Here is a 25658-nt window from a genome sequence, read left to right as displayed (position 1 = left end):
GAACGTTGAACTGAAATAATAACGAGAGCTGGACCAGTCGCCGCAGGAAGGACATAATCTCTAGAGACTTGGACCTGCCTTTATTAATGATCTCCGCAGTGGCCAGATTATCTGTTGAAAAGATCACCGTTTGACCCGACCAACTGCGGCCCCATGTGTGTGCAGCGGCTACGATGGGGTATAACTCGAACAGGGAGGACGTCTCGGTGAAGCCAGGAATTGCCAGAATCTGGGGAGGCCAGGGGGCTGCGAGCCAGAGGTGGCCAAAAATTGCCGCAAAGCCCGTGGAGGCCGCTGCGTCGGTCACCACCTGAGGTGAAAGGGAGGACACGGAGGGAATGAACAGGGACACGCCATTCCAAGACGATAGGAATTCCTCCCACATGGCAAGGTCTGCTATAGCCGCAGGATCCAGGCTGAGGACTTGCTCCGGGTCCTGTGAGAGGGACAGTAAGACCAATAGGCGTGACACGAATGCGCGACCCTGAGGGATGATGCGCATGGCGAAATTTAGCATGCCGAGTAGGGACTGTAGCTGTCTATTGGTGCAAGTTCTGGCGCGGGTGAAGTCCCTCAGGACCGTCCTGATGCGGGTCAGTTTATCCGGGGGGAGGCTGGCCTGCATAGTGTTGGTGTCTAGGCTGACCCCGAGAAAGGTGATGGCCTGCGATGGACCCTCCACCTTGTGCTCGGCAATAGGGACGTTAAGGTTATTGAAGACCACCCTTAACTTATCCAGATCTCCTGGAGGAGAGCCGGGTGGCTCGATCAGCAGGAAGTCATCCAGATAGTGTATGACTCCCTGACACTGGGCTACGTGCAGAAAGATCCATGCGAGAGTCTGCGCGAAAGTGTCGAAGAGCCAGGGGCTACTCTTGGACCCAAACGTTAGTTTGGTGGCAAAATAGTACAGCTCCCTCCACTTGATGCCATGCCAGCACCAGAGAGATGGATGGATGGGAAGGAGCTTGAAGGCGTCCGAGATGTCGGCCTTGGAGAGCCAGGTTCCTGTGCCTGTTTTGAGAATGGCCTGGATGGCCGTGTCTACAGATGCGTACTTAAGGGAGAACTCCTCAGAGGGGATAAGGGAATTAAGACTGGGGACAGAAGAGGAATGAGGCGCTGACAAATCGTACACCAATCTGAGTTTATTAGAGAACTTGCCCTTGACAAGCCCAATAGGGCTGACTCGCCAGGTGTTAAATGGGGGCTGTGTGAAAGGGCCTATGATGAAGTCCTGGTCTAATTCTGACTGTAGCAGTTGGTCAATGGCTTGTTCATCCGTAGCTGCTGACCGCAGGTTCTGGCATTCGTGCGTGAGGTGAGGGAGAGAGATAAGTCCAGTATGAAAGCCTTGAGTGAAGCCCTGAACAAGGTAGGCGGATAGTGAGGGGGTAGGATGATTGGTAAGGTAGACACTGAGCCACGAAACGTTGACCCGGCTTAGTCAAGATTTCTTAATCTGTTTGACCTCGCACATAAGCCTGGGATGAGCTCTATGACACTGCGTGCACACGTGGAGCAGCCTGCACTGACTAAAATTGCATGACCCGCTGTTATAATTGTTGCAGATTGCTGCACCTCCCATGGTCTTGACCGGGCGCCCAAATTTATCTGTCTGCGGCAGGCGTGCCGGCGCCTGTGGGCCCTGAGCAGTACCTGAGGTAGACGGACCGTCTAAGGGCTGGGCTGCCACTGAGCTAGCGCACCAAGTCGCGGTATGAGTAGCCGACTGGCAAATCGCACAGAGAGGAGACCGTAGCCCCGCGAAGTGGCGGCAGAATAGCTTGGTATCCATGATGCTCCAGTCAGTAGGCGTCTGGAATTGGGAGAGCCTGGCGGCCGCCTTAGCGGAGAAGGAGCGGTGGTAATCGTAAAATGAAAAACCGCCGTATTTATAACCCAGGTCTACTACCACATGGAGGTAGCGATCCAGCTCCTCCCTCCTGCCGGGGCAGGCTGAGCAGATGATGTCCCTCATCATGCCGAAGGCCAAGGTAAACTCGGTGACAGAAAGCTTCCTGTCCAGCCTGGGGTCTTTGGTTTTGAGGACCACTGACACGTCCCCCCAAGTATAAGCCTTGTTCTCCGCCAGCTCGTGAATGGAGATGAGAAGAGAAGCCAGGTTGACGTCCTTGCCCTCTAGGATGTCCTTCCTGATGTTAGCTGATACCAGATGAGAAGGGTACACTATTGGTGTACACCCGGAGATACCTGCGAGAGGGTTATCCACTGCCTGGGATGCTGGTACTAGAGGAGAAACAGATGGGCAGGTCTCGAGGAGGGCCACGCGATTCTGAACCTCTGACATTGAGGTCGTCAGGGACGATACCAGGGTGTGAAGCTGCGAGATTGAAGAAGCGATAGAGCCCAGAGAGGCCTGCTGGGTACTAGCCTCAACCGCGGCTGGGGGAGGAAAGAGGAGCCCGAAAAGCTCGGCCTTTCTGGCTGTTGCTGGAAAGGGTACACCCCTGCGCCTTAGCTCAGCTGTCAGCCTGGGAATGGTCCATGCTCTGAAGGACCTTTGGCTGCCACTCTCTGAGACAAGAGATGGAGATAACGGAGCCCTGAGGTCCTCGCTGCCAGCCCGGAACATGGTGGCGAAATCCAGGCCTGGCGAGCCTATTAGTCCTCGGGTCCGGGTTTTCTCCTATACGGAACCTATGAGGGTGACATGGATTACAAGACTCGTTGGAGACTCCTGAAGAAAATACATGTTTTAAAGAGAAGGATGCTTCCGCTCGTGAGCGTTTTCCTCCCAGATGACTTTTTTTTTCCTTACCTAAGGAGGCACCGTCCGACCAGGTGCAGGTTGGACCTACTGAAAACTCGACTGACCTGAGGAGATGAAGGTGAAGTTCGTTTGAGACTCCTATACCTGAACAGAGATGGCTAGCTAAATAGTGGAGGTGAGATTTAGAAATGAGATGAAATGACATAAATGAAATGAAACAAACAAATGAAATGTTGCTCTTTAGAATAACATGCATATCATGACAGCGATGTGACTCGGTCGCGTCGCAGATGCAACTTACCCCAAACTGAACTCTGAAGCAAGCATACATTTTTGAAGCAATTTAATAGTGAAATGAGGCTGATGAGCAAGGCCCCCCGATAGGAATCCAACATTGAAGAATCAACTGGACTAAAACCAGGAAGCGGTATGTGACCGTGAAATTAGTGAATCTGCCATGACAGAGATCCGGATCGCCATGCCACAATCTTGCGACCGAGCACGAAACGGATTCTGGAGCATGTACTGAAATGAGGCCGTTCCTGGGGCACGTCGAGACGAATTTGGTACACAAATGTGACTATTCGTACCGGAACGTGATAGGTGAAATGAAATGAAACCCATGACAAAGACAAGAATCAGAGGACGAGCCCATGAACCAAACAGATGAATCCTGTCTTTGGAGCATGTACTGAAATGAGGCGTGACAGCTGGGCACACCGGAACGAATCGGTGCATAAATAAATGCAACAGGATTCGAATCGTAGCGTAATAAGTGACAGAAATGATATGCCATGACAGAGACAAGATTCAACGACTGGACTGATGGTTACAACAAGGAATCCGTCTCTGGAGCATGTACTGAAATGAGGCGTAGCAGCTGGGCACACCAGAACGAATCGGTGCATAAAAGAATGCGACAGGATTCGAATTGGAGCGTAATAAGTGACAGAAATGATATGCCATGACAGAGACAAGATTCAACGACTGGACTTATGGTTACAACAAAGAATCCGTCTCTGGAGCATGTACTGAAATGAGGCGTAACAGCTGGGCACACCAGAACGAATCGGTGCATAAAAGAATGCGACAGGATTCGAATTGGAGCGTAATAAGTGACAGAAATGGTATGCCATGACAAAGACTAGAATCAGGGACCGAGCCTGAACCTGCGAATGACTCAGTCTCTGGAGCATGTACAGAAATGAGGCCGAACCCTGGGGCACTTCGAAGCGAATCGGTGCATCGGAGATGCGACAGGATTTGCACCGGAGTGCGGTAAGTGACAGAAATGATGAAATGATTTAGAAATGGTAGAAATGAATCGATCTGACATAACAGACTGAAATGATTTGAAATGAGATGAAATGACAGACATAATTCAAACGGCATGAAATGATTGAAATGGCATGAAATTATTCAAATTTGGAACGGTCCGACCGGTTTACGGCTTGAAAACAACGTGGAATTGACATTGTCCGGACTGCTTGATTTAACGTAACAAGCAGTCGGCTGTGATTTCGAAACGATTCGAACGATTCGAATATAGAGAAATGATCGGGGAGTCTTTCGGCTTAGAAATGATGTGCCTATGAAACGAAGTGCCTGATGTGGCACGATCGACATGTCCCGAAAAGGTGATAACGACTTCTTTCGAAAGAAGGGGTAGTGACATGAGGTAACGAGTACGAGTGCCACAGTTTAAAACGTTCGTGAAATGAAAGTGAGAGGTTCGTGAGTTCAGGGAATCTCGTTTACGTGACATTGTAACACATGAAATGAAAAGGGTGCCGAAGCCCTACCTGCGACAGCCGGCCCAGACGTGTTGTACGACAACAGAAAATTTCGATGAGTATAGCGACACTCGGACGGCAAACACACGGACGCTGACGAACGACAAGACGACTTGACAACACGAAGACGAACGGGACAACGCGGGAACTCACGAACACGACTCACTACGTTTGGTCTCGAGGATAGTCGGCCCTTGATCTCTGACGTATCAGATATCGCGCACCGGAACCGACGAGGAAGATAGGCGAACGGGCTGGTTATATACTCCACCGGGCTCCTCCCATAATTCCAGGCCACCATACTGGCCTTTCCATATATATATAACTTTTTTTGGGTGGTGGGGTTTAACTGATGTGAGAGAGATTATGTCCCTTGCACGCAATAGATAGTAAAAGTTTGCAGACGCACATGTATGCATGTGTGTGGATATGCACAGATGCATGCATGAAGCAATGTGGTGGAAGGAAGTTAATTCTATGCACATTTGTTAAGTGGTTGTAGAAAGTTGACACTTATACAGGCAGGTTTTTATAAGAGAGGATAGATTGTCTGAGCGGGGATGGCACGGCTGAAGGTGAATGCTGGTGCTGTCACTGGCATAGATTACTTGATGAAAGACAGATTTAGACTGTCCGCGCAGGCGCGTTCCCGTTGTGGTGTGCTGAGGGAGAGACACCACGTCATTGAGGAGCTGATGAACGACTCATCAATTTGGATGGGTGTTTGGGAGATTCGCGCATGCGCAGTGAGTTTTTGGGTGACGGTGGATGGGTGGATATTTAGTTTGTGCGCTCATCCGAACGTCGCGAGTGCGCATGCACGATCGGGAGATGTGATATTATGGGATAGTTGCCAGATAAAAGGCGAAACTTGATGCCAGGTAGCCAATCCCATGATTAAGTCTGGTATGACGAAACATGTCGGGGGCCTGGCTATCTGGCAACTATCATTGATACACTAGGCTTGTATACAAAGGGAGGAGGGAGGTGCTGGACGTAAGGGATGGCGATAGGAGATTGTGGCGCCCTATTCAAGCTGCATATTCTGTTGTGGGAAATCGAGCAGGAGACGCAAGGAAGGGTGAGAGAGAGCAATCACGCTGTCGGCTTAACTAGTGTCCGCTGTGACCACCAAAGCCTTGAAGTGGCTTGATGTGATTTTTGGAGTGCTTTCCTTAATATTGATTCATGTGAGTGCATAAAACGAGTGGATTATTTTTTAATTAAAGAGTGTTTACAGTATTGCACTATTGGAGGTCTTTTTTCTTTTGAGGTTCTTGTGAAATATATCTATTAAAGCCTTAAAGGAGAATGTCCAGGGATTGACGATTGAACATCTATTACTATATCGTGAGAGATTTGATGCTTTTTTGCCCAGCATGAGAGTGCTAGGCTCAGCTGTTGGTGAGTGCTCCTATAAGGGGGGTCACAGACACTATTGGTGTGGTGAAGGATTCTCAGGAAACTGTTTGCGCACTGAATTAATTAGTTTCACATAAAGCAGGAATACTGCGGGAAGATCTGCAATCACCCTTGGGTGACGGACTTTATTGCTCTACTTATATACACTAAAAACTTTTTGTATATACTTGTTTATTTACACTTTTTATATATTATTTATTTTATATATATTTTTTATCTGTGTAAATTGAAGATTACATCATATGGGTATATTATGATTCACAAATTTTTGTATAATTAATTGCATGCGTTTATGCTCACTGTTATTAGTGATTATTTAATTTATTGAACACATTATTTGTTTGTGTGGGAATATAAAGTAAGAGTTGATAGACAGGGTGAGTGAATTAATTTTCACATAGTATTTAGCGCTACTAGGTATCATCTATTTGGTTATTATGGTTAATAGATTTTGATGCACCTACTGTTTCTATAATTATTTGTTTAAGTAGCAGCTATAGGTTTAGAGGGTGCATTATCAGCGCGGTGATAATACACTAGAGGGACAGTTTTAATTCTTCCGTGTATCCATTTAAAATATCACTTCTACTGCCCACTGGGTGAACCTTCTGACGGCCGTCAAGCATGTAACCCGTGGCACCCGTGTAGATTTGGTTTTACCGCCACGGATTGCATGCAGGCCTGGCTCTTCTTCTTCTCCTCCTCCTCCTACTCCATCCTCCTCCCTCTCCTCCTCAGCTGACTCCTCCTTTTCCGCTGCTAGCGTCTCTTCCGCTGCACCGCCCAAGCTCCCCAGAACCTATTCGACATGCCAGGTAAGACGTTGCCATGCCGTGCTGCGTTTGTTGTGCCTGGAAGCCAAGAGCCACACTGGCCCGGCACTCCTTTCAGCTTTGCGTTCACAGGCAGATCAGTGGCTAACACCGCTCAATTTGACAGTTGGTAAAGTGGTGTGTGACAATGGTGCCAATCTGCTTAGCGCATTGAAACAGGGCAAAATTACGCACGTGCCATGCATGGCACACGTCTTAAACTTGGTCATGCAGCGATTCGTTGTCATATACCCTGGGGTCCAGGACATCTTGCGGCAGGCAAGGAAAATCTCGGCCCATTTCAGAAGATCTTACACGGCCATGGCTCGCCTTGCTGACATTCAGCGGCGACGCAATCTGCCGGTCAGACGTCTTATTTGCGATTGCCCGACGCAATGGAACTCAACCTTCTATATGCCTGATAGGCTGCTCCAGCAGAAACGTGCAGTTAACGTCTACCTGTATGAACTCTGCGGCAGAACAGGTTCTGGGGAGCTGGGGTTTTTTTCACCGCGCCAGTGGCTGCTCATGCGTGACGCATGTAGACTTCTGTGGCCATTTGAGGAGATCACCAAAGTCGCAGCCATGGCGCCATCAGTGACATGGTACCTTATGCCTTTTTTTATGGAGCGTGCGTCATGTCATTGATCAAGCTGTGGAGGAGCAGGAGTGGGAAGATGAGGAAGTAGCAATGCTGGATGAATTCCCGGGGGGGCTACTCTATCTGAGACAAATCAACAACAGGAGTCTGAAGAGGAGTCAGAGGAGGATGGTGCTGGGGCGGATGAGGAGGAGCAAGAAGAGCATGCTTTAAACCTTTCTGGGATCCCTGTTGTTGTGCGTGGATGGGGAGAGGAGAATGAAGAGGACGACATTATCCTGGATGATGAGCAGGAGCCAGGCCACCACACAGCTTCCAGTTTAGTGCAAATGGGGGCCTTCATGCTCCAGTGTTTTAATAGGGACCCCCGTATAAAAAGCATAAGGGTCAAGGACCAGTACTGGGGGACAACATACTTAGACCCCCGGTACAAACACAAAATGGCGGAAATGTTACCGCGGTTACAGAGGGCTGGCAGAATGGAGCACTTCCAGGCCTTGCTTCGAGAAATGCTGCATTCTGCTTTTGCGTGCGCTGGCAGAGGAGCAATTCCCACTCCCAGAGAAGGAGTTGCGTGTACCAATCCAACAGCGCCTGCAAGAAGAGGCCGGTTTGAAGATGTGTTGGTGACTTCGGATATGAGGTCATTCTTTCAGCTGACCCATCGACAGGTGTCATCCTGATCCAGCATCAGGGAACGCCTAGACCGTCAGGTGTCCGACTACATCGGGTTAAGGGCCAATGTGGACGCTCTGAGGAGTGATGAACCCCTGGACTACTGGGTGGGCAGGCTTGACCTCTGGCCAGAGCTTGCCCAATTTACAATCACACTGTTGGCTTGCCCCTTGTCCAGTGTCCTGTCCGAAAGGACGTTCAGCGCAGCAGGGGGGATCGTGACCGATAAGCGTACTCACCTAGCTCACGACAGTTTCAACTACCTCACATTTCTAAAAATAAATGAGGCATGGATCTCGGAGGAATTCAACGCATGTGACCAGTAGACCATGTATATGTCTATAAACATTTTTTTTAATCGAGCACACAGACCTTCTTTCTTCATTTGGCTCACTTCCTTGTCCAAAAAAAGCACACTGTACTATATGCCCGTACCCTCCTCTTTGAAGAGCTTGAGCGGTGTCATATTTCTACTGGGGCTGCTTATTATGAGGGGCTCCCACCATCCCTGTGCTGTGCTGACTTCCTCCTGGGGCTGTACCTCTGCTGTGCATATTATGAGGGGCTCCCACCATCCCTGTGCTATGCTCATTATGAGGGGCTCCCACCATCCCTGTGCTGTGCTGACATCCTCCTGGGGCTGCTTATTATGAGGGGCTCCCACCATCCCTGTGCTGTGCTGACTTCCTCCTAGGGCTGTACCTCTGCTGTGCATATTATGAGGGGCTTCCACCATCCCTGTGCTATGCTCATTATGAGGGGCTCCCACCATCCCTGTGCTATGCTCATTATGAGGGGCTCCCACCATCCCTGTGCTATATTGACTTCCTCCTGGGGCTGCTTACGGTGCAGGTGTCGGTGCTGTATATCACGGTGCTGGTGTGAGTGCTTTATGTCACGCTGCTGATGTCAGTGCTCTCTATCACGGTGCTGGTGTCAGATGACTCTATCACGGTGCAGGTGTCATTGCTGTATGTCACGCTGCTGATGTCAGTGCTCTCTATCACGGTGCTGCTGTCAGTGCTGTATGTCACGGTGCTGGTGTTAGTGCTTTATGTCACGCTGCTGATGTCAGTGCTGTCTATCATGGTGCTGGTATCAGATGACTCTATCACGGTGCAGGTGTCATTGCTGTATGTCACGGTGCTGGTGTTAGTGCTCTATGTCACGCTGCTGATGTCAGTGCTCTCTATCACGGTGCTGGTGTCAGATGACTCTATCATGGTGCAGGTGTCATTGCTGTATGTCACGCTACTGATGTCAGTGCTCTCTATGACGGTGCTGCTGTCAGTGCTGTATATCACGGTGCTGGTGTGAGTGCTTTATGTCACGCTGCTGATGTCAGTGCTCTCTATCATGGTGCTGTTGTCAGATCACTCTATCACGGTGCAGGTGTCATTGCTGTATGTCACGCTGCTGATGTCAGTGCTCTCTATCACAGTGCTGGTGTCAGATCACTCTATCACAGTGCAGGTTTCATTGCTGTATGTCATGCTGCTGGTGATCATCTCCTGTACCCTCTTATTTGCCTTCCCTGACCTTCCCTCTCCTCCATTGCCTTCATGTGCTCCACAGTCCTGAATTGTCACAACAATTTGCCATATAAAAAAAGAATGCTTGTAGTTGTCGATCCCAGATTCACCTCATACATGTGTTATATCATTGGCCATGTGGTGGGGCTATGTTTGCACAGCTATTAATTATTTTGTGGCTTCAAATTTGACCTGTAGGTTTGCAAAGTTCGCCTCCCATTGAAGTCAATGGGGCCCGCCACAAACGTTATGGTTCGTGAACGATTGGCCGCGTTCGCGAAACGTCCCGTCGGAAGTTTGTCCATCACTAATAGGCAACACTCTACAAAACTTTCAAAAGGTCTGTGGATCTCACCGCATATCTTCTACGCATAGCCCACTTACCCCCATCAAACACAATCCAGATTTTCGAACAGGACTTTCGGACCCATTCCTAAGAAATGTCTGGCCCCACTCCGAGATACGTGCAGAACATTTCTTCTCAGGAGATTCATTCATAGCATTGACCAATCTACCCACACAAACATCAGGACATCCATTCCCGCAGTGGACATACTTCCAAATCAGACACTTCCTAAACCAACCCCACCATTGCTCGGATTATTCCAGAGCCCGTACACCCTTTGAAGATATATGTGTCAGATTGGAACCACAAAGACACTTAATCTCAGAAACCTATGCTCTCCTGTTCTCTAATCACAACCCCAAATCTAACATAGCCGCACAGAGCTGGGATAAAGACGTAGCATTAAACCTTTCAGTAAAAGATTGGGAAAATATCTACACAAACATCCATAAGGGCTCGATTAATGTGACGGCACAAGCGAATGGTTTCAAAGTCTTCTCAAGGTGGTATAGAACCCCAGCTAGACTGCACAAATTTTCCCCGTCCATACCCCCCGCCTGCTGGAGATGTGCTGACGGTGAGGGATCTCTACTCCACATATGGTGGACAAGCCCCAGAATTCAACCCTTCTGGAAGGAGGTCCATCGCATCACCTCAAATATCATAACATTACAATTAGAATTTACACCGGCACAAATGTACTACACCACTCCTCCATACCAAAAAGGGCCTATCACAGATATTTAGCACTTCACCTAATAAACGTGGCAAAGATCTGTATTCCTACCCTATGGAAATCCACTAGGCCACCAACTACTGCAGAATGGCTCGCGCGCATGACTAAAGTAGCAGAATTAGAAGATCTGGTCCACCAATCCAAAGACACTCAGACTAAATATAGGGAAGTCTGGTCCTGCTGGCAACACTTTCAAACAGCTGATGAATATAGGCATCTTTCCGCATGAGATGAAACTCCCAATCCATAACATGGATTCGCTTACTTTCTTTACCCCCGTTCACCAACCTAACATCGAAATTACCCTTCCGCAATCTAAACACTTCCACATTATCATAAACATTCATTGGAGACTCTTCCCCAAACACCCATTAGAGGCCCAGGTATTACCCTCACGCAGGTTACTAAGACATCAAACATCAAGGCCTGAGACGGGCTGGACCCACCACAGAGGGTCAGGTTCCCCTAAAAAAAAAGAAACAAAAGAAAACCAGGATATCTACATAAGATCACTTCAGAATGTGACCCTTCAACCATCCTACACCCCAACTGGGAATCCAGTAGAGACGTTTGGCTCAACTGATTGTTCATAGCTCACTCACCATGGTTCAGATGAGGTTAACGTTTATAACCCTTAGTAACCCTATAAAAGGACTCCTATATATACTCACTCAGGAGTTAAATAACAACAAGTGAAAGACTCAGCATAACTAACAACAAAGAGACCAGAAGGAATGCAGTTCTACGTCAAACAGATGATGCCTCTCACCCATACACAGTCAGAGCCCATCAGGGGTGCGGTCTAGTGAAGGAAACCTATAAAAATAAAATATGCTAAACCCCTTAGAGAGGCGATTGGGTATAGGGTCAGTGCAAAGACGTCATACAACCTTCCCTGTTGCATTATAGTTATGTAAAATGTCTCATGATCATTCACTTTTTTCTTCTTTTTCTATGAGTTTAAGCTTATCTACTGTATACTGAAGACAATAATTTGTATCAACAATGTACCTTAAGAATGTATTGATGCTCAATTTCATGACTACTGTATGTATTATGCAGAATTAAAATAAAAGCTTTCTCAGAAAAAATAAGAAAATTGAAACATTATTATGGAGATCTGATAAAAAAAAAAAATATATATATTATTCAGGAGATCACAAAAAATAATAAAGAAATCAGTTTGTCAGAACTCTGTGTGAATATGAGCAGCAAAACAACTTCATTCTTCAAGCATTATAAAGAAGAAGAGAATGCGCTGCAGTAAACTAGTTAAAAAATTGCAGCATGACAAATGTGCTATCTCCATTACGAATGGTAGTTTTACCAGACGTTTCCGTCTTGTAATTTATTCTGAGCATGCGTGGCACTTTGTGCGTCGGAATTGTGTACATACGATCGGAATTTACGGGAACAGATTTTGTTGTCGGAAAATTTGAGAACCAGATCTCAAATTTTGTGCAACGGAAATTACGATGGAAACTGTCCGATTGAGCCTACACACAGTCGGAATTTCTGACAAAAGGCTCCCATTGAACATTTTCCATCGGAAAATCCGACCGTGTGTACGTGTCATTAGAGTAGAATCCCTGACACTTTGTAGGCTAAAATAAATTGGGTACCAGTCACTTCAAAATATTGCTGAGTTTAAAGCACAATTGGCTCAGGAGGGAGGGTTAGGATTCAGGATACCCCAAAATAGGCAAATAATGGTGCCAGACCTGTTTAGTAGCTACAGTCAATGCAGGCTATGTACCGCTAAGCAAGGCTTTGCAATCTGTATTAGTAGGAAACCAGAAGCAGAAGTACCTCCTAGGATAAGCAGCCAGTACTTCCTAAAATGTCCCCCAGCAGCAGCTTATATTTTTATACTTTTGAAGACACTATTCAGCAGTGAAGTCTTTTCTCAAAATGTGCCATACAAGCAGCCATGTTCCTGCTTCACACCCTCTTAATGTACCCTCCAACAAAGCAGCTTGAATTCTTAAGGCCCTAGGCTTAGGCCTCTGTTTCAGCATGGACAGTCCCCAGGAAGCAGGCCTGGGTAGCAAAGACCTTCAATACCATCTCCTCTCCTGGCAACAGCCCAAGAGGAAAGGATCTGCTCTCCTGACAGGAGCCCAAGGACAAAGACCTTTCTGGAAGGTCATCACAAATGTTTCCCCAGCATTCACCACTGGCCGTAAACCTCTTTGTAATTTCTCAGGGGGACATACATTTTCATAACTCAGCAGTATTGTTACTTATTACACTATCTGCTGAGAAACACTCCCCTGCAACAGGCGTAAGCAAATAGTACCCAGGTGTGCTGTCCAGCCCCAGTGGTGGCATCCTTTCAAATGCTATGAGAGGGTGACAACTGCTGCTGCTGGGCATTGCACCTAGCAGACATTTATGGCAGGGACCTTTGCCCAGAATGCAAGAAATCTGAAGGCATTCATTCCTGGGTGCATATTCTATTAAATGTTTGTACCACTAGGTGCACCATCCTGCCCTGTCCAGCCGCAGCAGCTGTCAGCCTCTCATGGAGTTTAACATGCTGCCAGGAGTGAGGCTGGACGTTAATACTTGCCAGGAGAAATGAAGAGAAATACCTATCGATGGCCATTTACTAGGTACCACTGCTGTCCAGTGGGGTCAGGGAGTTCTCAGCCTTGTGTAAGCTCCAACCAATATTAGCAGTGTGAGCAGGGGAGTATTTTATTCAAACTTCTGATTTACCCTGCACTGGTTCTCTTTCAGATGACAAGCCATCTCAGGCTCTGTATAGGAACAGTAATGTTAACATTTCATGTGCATGCTTTTAGAATACACTATACTGTACTTCAAGTGACTGTAACAGGTATCTTGTGTCACTTTGTTTTTACAGCCCCAGATCAGAAGAAACCATGTATACAGCACCCACAACTTTATTCTGGTGTTCCAGGTCCAGTGTCCCACCATCCATCTCCACAAGATGTGTCCAATATAATTGATCACCAACATCATCCTAATGTTCCAGCACCAGAATCTCACCATCCAACACCACATGATGTGTCTAATTTAATGGATCACCCAAATCGTTATGGTGTTCAAGCACCCGAGTGTGTGTATAATATAATGGACCACCAACATCAAACTGGTGCGCCACCATTAGATCCTCACCATCATCCTCCACAGGAAGTGTATAATATAATGCATCACCAAAATCATCCTGGAGTTCTAGCATCTGAGTCTCAACATCCATACCCGCTAGATGTGTATAATATGTTCAGTCACCCACACTATCCTAGTGCTCCAGCACAAGAGTCACACCATCCACATCTAGAATATATGAATAATATAGTGAGTGATCATATTACTCCAATATCACAGCAGCATTACAGTCCACTTTTATTTGATGAAGAGGAGGCGATGGATGTAGAGGATAATTTTCTACAACATAATATGGTTGAGCACAGAGAAGAGCCTGGTGAGTAAAGATTATGGTAAGATGTCCACAGATCACCACTTAGCTACATACACAGGATTCAAGCCTGACAAGGCCATACTGGCACATTCAACTCTCTACAATAGCATATTAGGTTTCAGCTTGCCTGGTTCCCATAAGCCTAGCATGCAGGTGCCTGAAAGTGATAACCCATGGAGTCTTGCGACTACTAACATATTCCACAACAGAACCTTCACTGTGTTTTAGAGGTCATTGCATTCATATTTATATGTTGGTAGGCATTCTCTGAAAGGTAGAGATGAGTTGAGGCAGAGGATCCTGGTAGTGGTGTAGCGTGGGCTGCCAGCACCTGGGGCAAGGCAAGTATTACACCCCCTTACTCATGGACTGTTAGCACGCCCTGAATTCCTTTCATCAGTCCATTACACAGCAAAACTATCAAAGTCACACACATCATGGAGACAAGGTGGGTAAGGAAGTAGGAACTAGGCTATCTAGGTGCCTGTTGCAAATCGGTCAGATTATGAATTTTTAAATTATGTTTTTCTTATCCAAGGTATGGAACATTACAGCAAAGCTCATTGTATAGCAATCTCACTGGGCTTCATTTAATCGCTAATGCAGACATGCCTGGAGGGGAAGGGCAGAGAGACTACAAGTCCTAGTAGGCTGTTTACTGGAACGTTTGTTGAGTAATGTGCAGCTTTCATGCTGGAGTTGAGGAGTGATACACAGACTACTATAGGAGGTAGCATGGTAATATATGAGACTAAGGTGCTGCTGGTGTGCAGTGATTTATATAAGTCACCTGCTACAATGTGCACATCTGAGGACTGCTTTATCTCTTTCTAAGACTATTGCTTTATTGTCCCTCATCAATGCATAGTGTTCATCCTTAATAAGGTTATACTCCAAATTGCATTGTAGCTGAGGACAGAAAAGTGTCTGGTAGGAGCAGGCCCAGACAACAAAGGTGTCCCAAAGTAGGGCTGATGCCAGCAAATTAGGAGGTGAAGAAGAAGGCGGAAGAGAGATGGCTCCTGTAACACACAGGAAGCCCCTGCAGGAGAGAGACACCGCACAAGCCGGCCACTGGAGATATAGCTGCACTCAAGGGACAACAGCCCTCTTCTCTAACACCGGTCGGTACATTGTGAGAGTTGCACACGGAGGAATGTAATAAGGCTGAAACCTAAACTGATCCAGTGTGTGTTACAGCCAAAGTACCGCTCTATAGCGCTGGGGAAAGGGCCTGGTCTTGGGATGTCTCTTTGCTGGTCTGGGGATGTCTCTTTGCTGGTCTGTGGCTGTCTCTTTGCAGGAACATCCGATCACTAACCACCCCCACAAACGCCCACCCCCCCATCTCCACGCTTACACACCCCCCCCCCCCCATGGATCGGGCTGCCCAATCCACAAAACCTGGGCCTATTTTTTGTCCCAGTCCAGGCCTGGGTGGGAGTAGCAATTATTGGAAGGCACTGACCGTAAGATTTGTATTACATATAAAGCCTTTCTGTCTATGCAAGTGAAGATGTGTCCCTATAATTTTAAGTAGTAATAAACCTTCATTGGTTTTTTTGTTAGCTTAAAGTGTAAGTTCACCTTTATACACTTTTTTTTTTCTAAATTCCAGCTCCCCTATGCACCAATATAGCATTCATGTACCTTTTTTTTTTGCAAAAATATCAAAGCTTTCCATTAAATCTACATACACTTACTTTTCTTGTGCTCATCCATGTTTCCAAATGTTTCTATTAGTAATGTCTTCTTCCTGATCAGACTTTATGTCATGACACAGGAAGTAGTTGACCAGCTGACCCTGCATCATCCACCCTCCCACTTACAGCTGCACGTTTCTTAAATGAAATGCAATCAATCAATTATCACCCTTCTCACTAAATACACAATCAGACTGCATAGTGTATGGGCATCTTTATACAAGTACATAGAAGGGAGTGGACAGAAACACTCATTCACATCTCTGCATAGCGGGAAATCACATTCCCACATGTGTCTTTTTTTTTTTTTATAGCGAGGTGGGGAGGAGTTTGAGCATTTTGACTCAAACCCGGCTCTCCCTGTCAGTGGGGGCTCTGTGCTTATAATCAGCACATTGATTATCAGCACAGCCCCCATCAGATGTGCCAATCAGCTGCCAATTAGTGTCCAATAGCTGCCAGTCAGTGCCCCTCAATAAAGTCTCCCAGTGCCCACCACAGTGCCAATCAGAGCCCACCACAATGCCAGTCAGAGCCCACTACAGTACCAATCAGTGCCCATCACAGTGCCAATCAGTGCCCAGCAGTAACACCTGTCAGTACCTCATCATCATTGCTGCCCATCAGTGCCATCTGTCAGTGCCAATCAATGCCGCCTATCAGTGCCTATAAGTGCTGCCTATCAGTGCCTATCAGGGACAGTTGGGAGCTATGTCTACGTGAATCATCTGCCCTTACTCAAGATGGCCATGACCAGAAATGCTAGGGGGTGTTTTTCAAAGTGATTTCTCAGCAAAATAAAGCATATAAGCATGGAGTTTGTTTTGAATATTAAAAATATATAAAAAATAATTTTTTTTTCTCTGTGGTGCTCATGTGCAGTGTTAGTGAGTTCCGACAGAATTCCGCTGAAACTGTCTTGCATACACACAATCACACCAAAGTCCAATCCTTAAGAACGCAGTGACGTACAACACGTACGACGGGACTAGAAAAAGGAAGTTCAATATCCAGTAGCCAATAGCCTCCGTCTCGTACTTGCTTCAGAGCATGCGTCGTTTTTGGTCCATCGGAACAGCATACAGATGAGTGAATTTCCCGATAGGAATTGGTTCCGTCGGAAATATTTAGAACATGTTCCATTTCTAGGTCCATCAAATTTTCCAATGTAAAAAGTCCGATGGGGCATACACACGATCAGAATATACGATGAAAAGCTTCCGTCTGACTGTTTCTGTCGGACATTCCGCACATTTGTACATGGCATTAGACATTCGCCTCATTGAGGTCTATGGGAGTTAAATCTTTATTAAAGTCAATTTGCAAGTTTTGGGGAAAGAAAGGCTATAGATATATTGGAACTTCCATAGGCAACATGTACTAATGCAAAAATAAAATAAAAATGTAAATACTGTTTAGCAGGAAGCAGATATTTTGTTGACACGCTTTAAGTCTCCATACACACTATTAGATTTTCTGCAGATTTTTGTCTTCAGATTTACCAAAACCATGTAGTGCAAGGGCCTGCCTGATTGCATACATTTGAAATGCTTATGCCCGCGTACACACGATCAAACTATCCGGCGGACTTGGTCCGGCGGACAATCCGCCAGTGTGTGAGCTCCAGCAGACTTTTTTTTCCCAAAAGTCCGGCGGACTTAAAGTAGTTTTGACTCAAAAATTGTCCGCCGGACTCCCATCCGGCCGTGTGTGTGCTAGTCCGCCGGACTTTTGAAATGAACGGACTTTCCTGCACATGGAGAAAAGTCCGTTCATTTTGAACGCGGCTCCAGGTAGCCGGAACTAGCGCAGGAGGTCAATGACACGTCGCTGGCCCTGTCACCTGGTATGGCCTTAAAGGGGAAGCCCTACACCGAAAAAACGGGTCCCCCCAAGGACCATATAAGACCCTTATCCAAGCACGCAGCCCGGCCGGTCAGAAAAGGTGGTGGGGACGAGCAAGCGCCCCCCCTCCTGAGCCGTACCAGGCCACGTGCCCTCAACATGGGGGGGTGCTTTGGGGAAGGGGGGGCCGTGCTGCTCCCCACCCCCAAAACACCTTGTCCCCATTTTGATGAGGACAAGGGCCTCTTCCCGACAACCCTGGCCGTTGTTTGTCGGGGTGTACGGGTGGGGGGCTTAACGGGATGCGGGAGCCCCCTTTAATAAGGGGGCCCCCAGATACCGGCCCCCCACCCTATGTGAATGAGTATGGGGAACAATGTATCCCTACCCATTCACCTGTGAAAAAAAATTAAATAAAACACAACACAAGGTTTCAAAATCATTTATTGCACAACTCCGGGGGTCTTCTTCCGTCTTGGGGGGTCTTCTCGTCGGACTCCTCCGCTATCTTCTGCTCTTTTGCTAGCTCTTTTACTAGAGGAGGAGCCCGGCTTTCTTCTTCGTCGCCGCCCGGAGGTCTTCTTCCGACTTCGGGGGTCTTGTCCCCCTCTTTTACTAGCGGTGGCACGGTCTTCCTTCGCCGCCTCTTCTTCCGACTTCGGGGGTCTTGTCCGTCTCTTTGGTTCTTCTTGCCAGGCCTTCCAGCTCTTTTACTGGCGGTGGCCCTGTCTTCTGTTGCCGCCTTCTCTTTCTCTTTATTAGTCCTATGTGCTCAATATTAGTTATAAGACAACAGGGAGCATTTTACTGTCACACAGTTTCTACTGGTGTTTATGTTTAGTAATACTCAATACTGTGTTATACCCAATGTTTGTTAAAAAAAAGGTCCACAATACATATAGTTGAGGTGCACTACTGCTGACCGCTGCCCTATACTGCAGCTGTCCTTCATTGGTATAGGGACTGAAGTACAGTCTGCTAATCAGTCACACACAACCTACTTGTTCCACAAAGGTCCTTATAAGGACTGGTAAGGTATAGGGTGCTACAGTACATAGGGTTGAGTGAGGTAAAGTCTGCTACTCTATAAGGACTGGTATAGGTCCACAATACATAGGATTGAGGTGCACTACTGCTGACCGCTGCCCTATACTGCAGCAGTCCTTCATCGGTATAGGAACTGACGTACAGTCTGCTAATCAGTCACACACAACCTACTTGTTCCACAAAGGTCCTTATAAGGACTGGTAAGGTATAGGGTGCTACAGTACATAGGGTTGAGTGAGGTACAGTCTGCTACTCTATAAGGACTGGTATAGGTCCACAATACATAGGGTTGAGGTGCACTACTGCTGACCACTGCCCTATACTGCAGCAGTCCTTCATCGGTATAGGGACTGAGAGTTTTGTCACAGGGTCATTTAAAAAATGACAGGCAGAGGAAGAGGCAGGCCCTTTCGCAGGGGTGGTAGGGGTAGGGCAGGAGCAACAGGCTTGAGCCAAAGTGGGAAGTTGCAGAAGGTGCATTCAATTACTTTAAAGGACGCACCAGACTTGGTTGAGTGGCTCACTCAGCCTTACTCTTCTGCACCCTCCTCATCCTCTCGATCTGCACCCTCTTCTTCACTCTCTGTTATGTGCACCCCCAAAGACACTACCACCAACAACACCACCACCACCACCACATACCTTCTGCTTGAGTCACAGGAATTATTTTTCGATCCATATCAAGACATTTCTGATGCACAGCCACTCTTGGTATTGGATCAGGAAGAGGAGGTAGCAACAACCGCTACTCAGCAGTCTGACGACAGTACCCAGATCAGCCCAAGGAGGAGGTTGGTCCCCGGTGTTGCTGCCTACTCCGAGATCTCTACTTATAGCGTTGGGGAAGGTGACGTCGATGATGACGTGTCTAGTGATGTCACGTGGGTGCCCACAAGAGAGGAAGAGGAGAGGAGTTCAGAGGGAGATATGGACCAGCAGATAGGGAGGAGAAACAGGAATAACTTACATTGCACAGGAGGGCCAAAGCAGACTGCAAATGTATCAGGAGCGAGTCATCAACCATGTACGGTCACATCTGGCGCTCCCAGGACACCGGCACATGGCTCCGCAGTGTGGGCTTTTTTTAACGTGTCCGCTGCTGACAATAGCGTTGCCATCTGCAATCTTTGCAGTCAACGCATTAGTCGCAGTAAGCCCAACACTCACCTAGGGACGACCGCCTTAAGAAGGCACATGAGCAGCCATCACCGAGCCGAGTGGGAGCAACGTAACACACAAAGCCACACTGCAGGCTCTCACCGTCCAGCCTCGTCTTCTACTTCCCCTTCTCCTCTCTCCTCACAATTGTCCTCCACTCCACCTTCCATCACGCCAAGCTCACGTTTTTCTGCAAAAAGGCAGGCTTCCGTGGGCCTAATGTTCGAGCGTAAAAAAATGATGACGCCGGATAACCCTCTTGCCCAACGGTTGACGGCTAGCTTGTCAGAACTCATAGCCCGCCAACTACTGCCATATAAACTGGTGGACTCGGAGGCCTTTCACAAATTTGTGGCCATTGGAACACCACAATGGAAGGTCCCAGGAAGGAAGTATTTCTCACAGAAGGGCATCCCAGAGCTATATGGCCATGTTCAGCGGCAAGTGAATGTATCTCTGGCACACAGTGTCGGTGCCAAGATACATCTGACCACAGACACGTGGTCTCGCAAACACGGGAAGGGAAGGTATATCACTTTTACTGCCCACTGGGTGAACCTTCTGACGGCCGTCAAGCATGTAACCCATGGCACCCGTGTAGATTTGGTTTTACCACCACGGATTGCATGCAGGCCTGATCTTCTTCTCCTTCTCCTCCTACTCCATCCTCCTCCCTCTCCTCCTCGGCTGACTTCTCCTTTTCCACTGCTAGCGTCTCTTCCGCTGCGCCGCCCAAGCTCCCCAGAACCTATTCGACATGCCAGGTGAGATGTTGCCATGCCGTGCTGCGTCTGTTGTGCCTGGAAGCCAAGAGCCACACTGGCCCAGCACTCCTTTCAGCTTTGCGTTCACAGGCAGATCAGTGGCTAACACCGCTCAATTTGACAGTTGGTAAAGTGGTGTGTGACAACGGTGCCAATCTGCTTAGCGCATTGAAACAGGGCAAAATCACGCACGTGCCATGCATGGCACATGTCTTAAACTTGGTCGTGCATCGATTCGTTGCCAAATACCCTGGGGTCCAGGACATCTTGCGGCAGGCAAGGAAAATCTCGGCCCATTTCAGAAGATCTTACACGGCCATGGCTCGCCTTGCTGACATTCAGCGGCGACAAAATCTGCCGGTCAGATGTCTTATTTGCGATTGCCCGACGCGATGGAACTCAACCTTCTATATGCTTGATAGGCTGCTCCAGCAGAAATGTGCAGTTAACGTCTACCTGTATGAACTCTGCGGCAGAACAGGTTCTGGGGAGCTGGGTTTTTTTTCACCGCGCCAGTGGCTGCGCATGCAGACTTCTGTGGCCATTTGAGGAGATCACCAAACTGGTCAGTCGCAGCCATGGCACCATCAGTGACATGGTACCTTATGCCTTCTTTATGGAGCGTGCATTGCGGCGTGTCATTGATCAAGCTGTGGAGGAGCAGGAGCAGGAAGATGAGGAAATAGCAATGCTGGATGAATTCCCGGGGGGGGGGCTACTCTATCTGAGACAAGTCAACAACAGGAGTCTGAAGAGGAGTCAGAGGAGGATGGTGCCGGGGCGGATGAGGAGGAGCAAGAAGAGCATGCTTTAAACCTTTCTGGGATCCCAGTTGTGCGTGGATGGGGAGAGGAGAATGAAGAGGATGACATTATCCTGGATGATGGACAGGAGCCAGGCCACCACACCGCTTCCAGTTTAGTGCAAATGGGGGCCTTCATGCTCAAGTGTTTTAATAGGGACCCCCGTATAAAAAGCATAAGGGTCAAGGACCAGTACTGGGTGGCAACGTACTTAGACCCCCGGTACAAACACAAAATGGCAGAAATGTTACTGCCGTCACAGAGGGCTGGCAGAATGGAGCACTTCGAGGCCTTGCTTCGAAAAATGCTGCATTCTGCTTTTGCGTGCGCTGGCAGAGGAGCAATTCCCACTCCCAGAGAAGGAGTTGCGGGTACCAATCCAACAGTGCCTGCAAGAAGAGGCCGGTTTGAAGATGTGTTGGTGACTTCGGATATGAGGTCATTCTTTCAGCCGACCCATCGACAGGTGTCATCCGGATCCAGCATCAGGGAACGCCTAGACCGTCAGGTGTCCGACTACATTGGGTTAACGGCCGATGTGGACGCTCTGAGGAGTGATGAACCCCTGCACTACTGGGTGGGCAGGCTTGACCTCTGGCCAGAGCTTGCCCAATTTACAATCAAACTGTTGGCTTGCCCCTCGTCCAGTGTCCTGTCCGAAAGGACGTTCAGCGCAGCAGGGGGGATCGTGACCAATAAGCGTACTCGCCTAGCTCACGACAGTGTTAACTACCTCACATTTCTAAAAATGAATGAGGCATGGATCTCGGAGGAATTCAACACATGTGACCAGTAGACCATGTATATGTCTATAAACAATTTTTTTAATCGAGCACACAGACCTTCTTTCTTCATTTGGCTCACTTCCTTGTCCAAAAAAAGCACAACGTACTATATGCCCTTACCCTCCTCTTTGAAGAGGTTGAGCGGTGTCATATTTCTACTGGGGCTGCTTATTATGAGGGGCTCCCACCATCCCTGTGCTGTGCTGACTTCCTCCTGGGCCTGCTTATTATGAGGGGCTCCCACCATCCCTGTGCTGTGCTGACTTTCTCCTGGGGCTGTACCTCTGCTGTGCATATTATGAGGGGCTCCCACCATCCCTGTGCTATGCTTATTATGAGGGGCTCCCACCATCCCTATGCTGACTTCCTCTTGGGGCTGCTTATTATGAGGGGCTCCCGCCATCCCTGTGCTATGCTGACATCCTCCTGGGGCTGCTTATTATGAGGGGCTCCCGCCATCCCTGTGCTATGCTCATTATGGGGGGCTCCCACCATCCCTTTGCTATGTTCATTATGAGGGGCTCCCACCATCCCTGTGCTATGCTCATTATGAGGGGCTCCCACCATCCCTGTGCTATGCTCATTATGAGGGGCTCCCACCATCCCTGTGCTATGCTCATTATGAGGGGCTCCCACCATCCCTGTGCTATGCTCATTATGAGGAGCTCCCACCATCCCTGTGCTATGCTGACTTCCTCCTGGGGCTGCTTATGGTGCAGGTGTCAGTGCTGTATATCACGGTGCTGATGTCAGTACTCTCTATCACGGTGCTGCTGTCAGTGCTGTATATCACGGTGCTGGTGTTAGTGCTTTATGTCACGCTGCTGATGTCAGTGCTCTCTATCACGGGTCTGCTGTCAGTGCTGTATATCACGGTGCTGGTGTTAGTGCTTTATGTCACGCTGCTGATGTCAGTACTCTCTATCACGGTGCAGGTGTCATTGCTGTATGTCACGCTGCTGATGTCAGTGCTCTCTATCACGGTGCTGTTGTCAGATGACTCTATCACGGTGCAGGTGTCATTGCTGTATGTCACGCTGCTGATGTCAGTGCTCTCTATCACGGTGCTGCTGTCAGATGACTCTATCACGGTGCAGGTGTCATTGCTGTATGTCACGCTGCTGGTGATCATCTCCTGCACCCTCTTCTTTGCCTACCCTGGTCCCTGACCTTCCCTCTCCTCCATTGCCTTCATGCGCTCCACAGTCCTGAATTGTCACAACAATTTCCCATATAAAAAAAGAATGCTTGTAGTTGTTGATCCCAGATTCACCTCATACATGTGTTATGTCATTGGCCATTTGGTGGGACTATGTTTGCACAGCTATTAATTATTTTGTGGCTGCAAATTTGACCTGTAGGTTTGCAAAGTTCGCCTCCCATTGAAGTCAATGGGGCCCGCCACGAACGTTCCGGTTCGCGAACTATCGGCCGCGTTCGCGGTCCGCGTTCGTGAAACGTCCCGTCGGAAGTTCGTCCATCACTAATCAAATGACCAGACGACACATTATCTTCTTTGGAGTCGAATGGCCATAGCAGCCCTTTTTTATTACAAACAGATGAAAAATACAAAAATACTTTGAAACATAACTTAATGCATATAAATAAATTTTCAACAAACATTTTAAACCTAATATATACATCCAGCATTAACCCATTTTGATCTAGAGGTCTTTGAAGGTAAATTAGATTTTTAACCCATCAGTTGTATTGGTAAACCATAAACAGGCCCCCCGCCATGTATTTCGCAAGCTCAGGGACAAACCAGAAACTTCCTTCCAGATACAACCTCCTCCATTCCATTATTAACATTTTAAGGGAAAAAAGGACACCCATACCTCCATATGTGCCCAACCCCCTTAAACCTCCATTATTTTTTCCAGCACCACCTTTAAAGACCCCATAGACCTAACCCTGCTACGACAACTAATTTCCCGTAACCTACCAGGGTTACCTAAAATTAAGCAAACCACCACCCCAAAACAAGAAAAAACACCCCACATACCACTACACCTTGACCCACTGAAAACCACAAGTAGGGAGGGAGGGTGGGAAAAACTCTCCTCCTGCTTCCTGATCCACGGCGCGAACTGGTCTCCGCGCCCTGCCTCCGCCCCTTGCCGTGTCATCCCGCCGCCCAACGGCCGCCTCCTAACTCCCCACACTAAGCGCAGCCGATCCTCACTGCCCCCACCCTCGTCATGTCGGCCCTCCCCCTAATTCTTGTGTATGGCCGTTTCTTTACATTCCAGTCTGTTTACTTGTACTGACCTGTTGGTGTATTATTTGTCTTGCACTGCAATTAACAGTTAACCACTCACATAACTTGGTGATTGTTGCATAGTTCTTCTTTTCTGTCTATCTATCGCTCTAGTAAGTCCTCAGTTTGTACTCTGTGTCTTTCAACTGTTGGCTGACCTTTGTGTGTCCTATGCGTTGGAACACATGCTTGCAGTAATGAGGTTTGCCAAGCAGTAAGACTAGGGGGTAACTGAGTACCTTAAAAGAGGCCAATAGGGGGATGCTATAGGTGGATAAACTCACCCAAGTTAACCTATATCTTTTATAATTGTATGCAGCATTTGCAGATATAGTCACATGTGTGTTTATTACAATGCCTTATCAACACTATCCTTGTTTTCCAGCCTCCTTCCACCATCCACTTCCAGAGTCCGATGAGATGGAATTATAACATTGTTTTGGTTTCTGCAGCAGAGTCTCACCATTCACCCCTGCAATATAAGTCTTATAAAAGAAGTTACCAACACGATCTTGGTGTTCCAGCCCCAGAGTTTCACCATCCATCTCCATGGGATGCGCATAACATGAGTTACTAACATTATCCTGCTGTACCAGCACCAGAGTCTCAATATTTACCTTCACAAGATGACCCAGATATGATGAATTTCGAACATCAAAATAAAATATAAAGATAAAGCCCATTCATGTAGCCGTATTGAGAAAGCTAGTAAAAAGAGATTGATGTTCTGTTAAATTCTATAGTTTACATAGACCGCCATCCACACAATGGAAAATGTTCGGAAGCCATTTTCCTGGTGAAACACGTAGAGAGGAAACCTCGGTACATATATGACAACTGTATGAAACTGTCACCTATGTTTTTATACAGTATCTGATTTTAACTCTTTTGAAATTTGCACAATAAAATTTATTTGATTTTACTGTATAGTTACAATGTGTCTTCAGCACCTTAAAAAGCCTGTTTTTCTACCATATGACTGTTTAATTATCTTGGGATGTGGTGCTTTCATTCTAGCACCTCTAGACAAATATTCCTTTTTTTACCTTTATATTTATATGAATAAAAATAAGGTAGAAAAGTACATTCTGTTATTACAGTATGTGTGTGTTATATTTTTATATTTTATATATATATATATATATATATATATATATATATATATATATATATGATAGTCCGTGGTCCAACACC

At 47.4% G+C, this 25658-nt stretch overlaps 1 protein-coding gene across 2 annotated transcripts in view; it reads left to right on the top strand.

Moving 5' to 3' along the window:
* LOC143923705 (uncharacterized) overlaps window positions 1-25386 on the top strand; it is a 167141-nt gene extending 141755 nt beyond the window's left edge. For both annotated transcript variants that reach the window (XM_077447510.1, XM_077447509.1), the window contains 2 exons: window positions 13521-14102; window positions 24850-25386. In XM_077447510.1, the coding sequence (XP_077303636.1) occupies window positions 13521-14102; window positions 24850-24896 (629 nt within the window). In that variant the 3' untranslated portion in view covers window positions 24897-25386. The remainder of the gene's footprint in view (window positions 1-13520; window positions 14103-24849) is intronic.
* Window positions 25387-25658: the final 272 nt, after the last annotated feature.

The sequence above is a fragment of the Lithobates pipiens genome, unplaced genomic scaffold (genome assembly GCF_037356315.1).
Source record: "Lithobates pipiens isolate NorthernLeopardFrog02 unplaced genomic scaffold, aLitPip1_a1.2 Scaffold_22, whole genome shotgun sequence".
NCBI lineage: Eukaryota > Metazoa > Chordata > Amphibia > Anura > Ranidae > Lithobates > Lithobates pipiens.
Note: the sequence above shows the minus strand (reverse complement) of the source record. Positions and strands in the feature narration are given on the sequence as shown.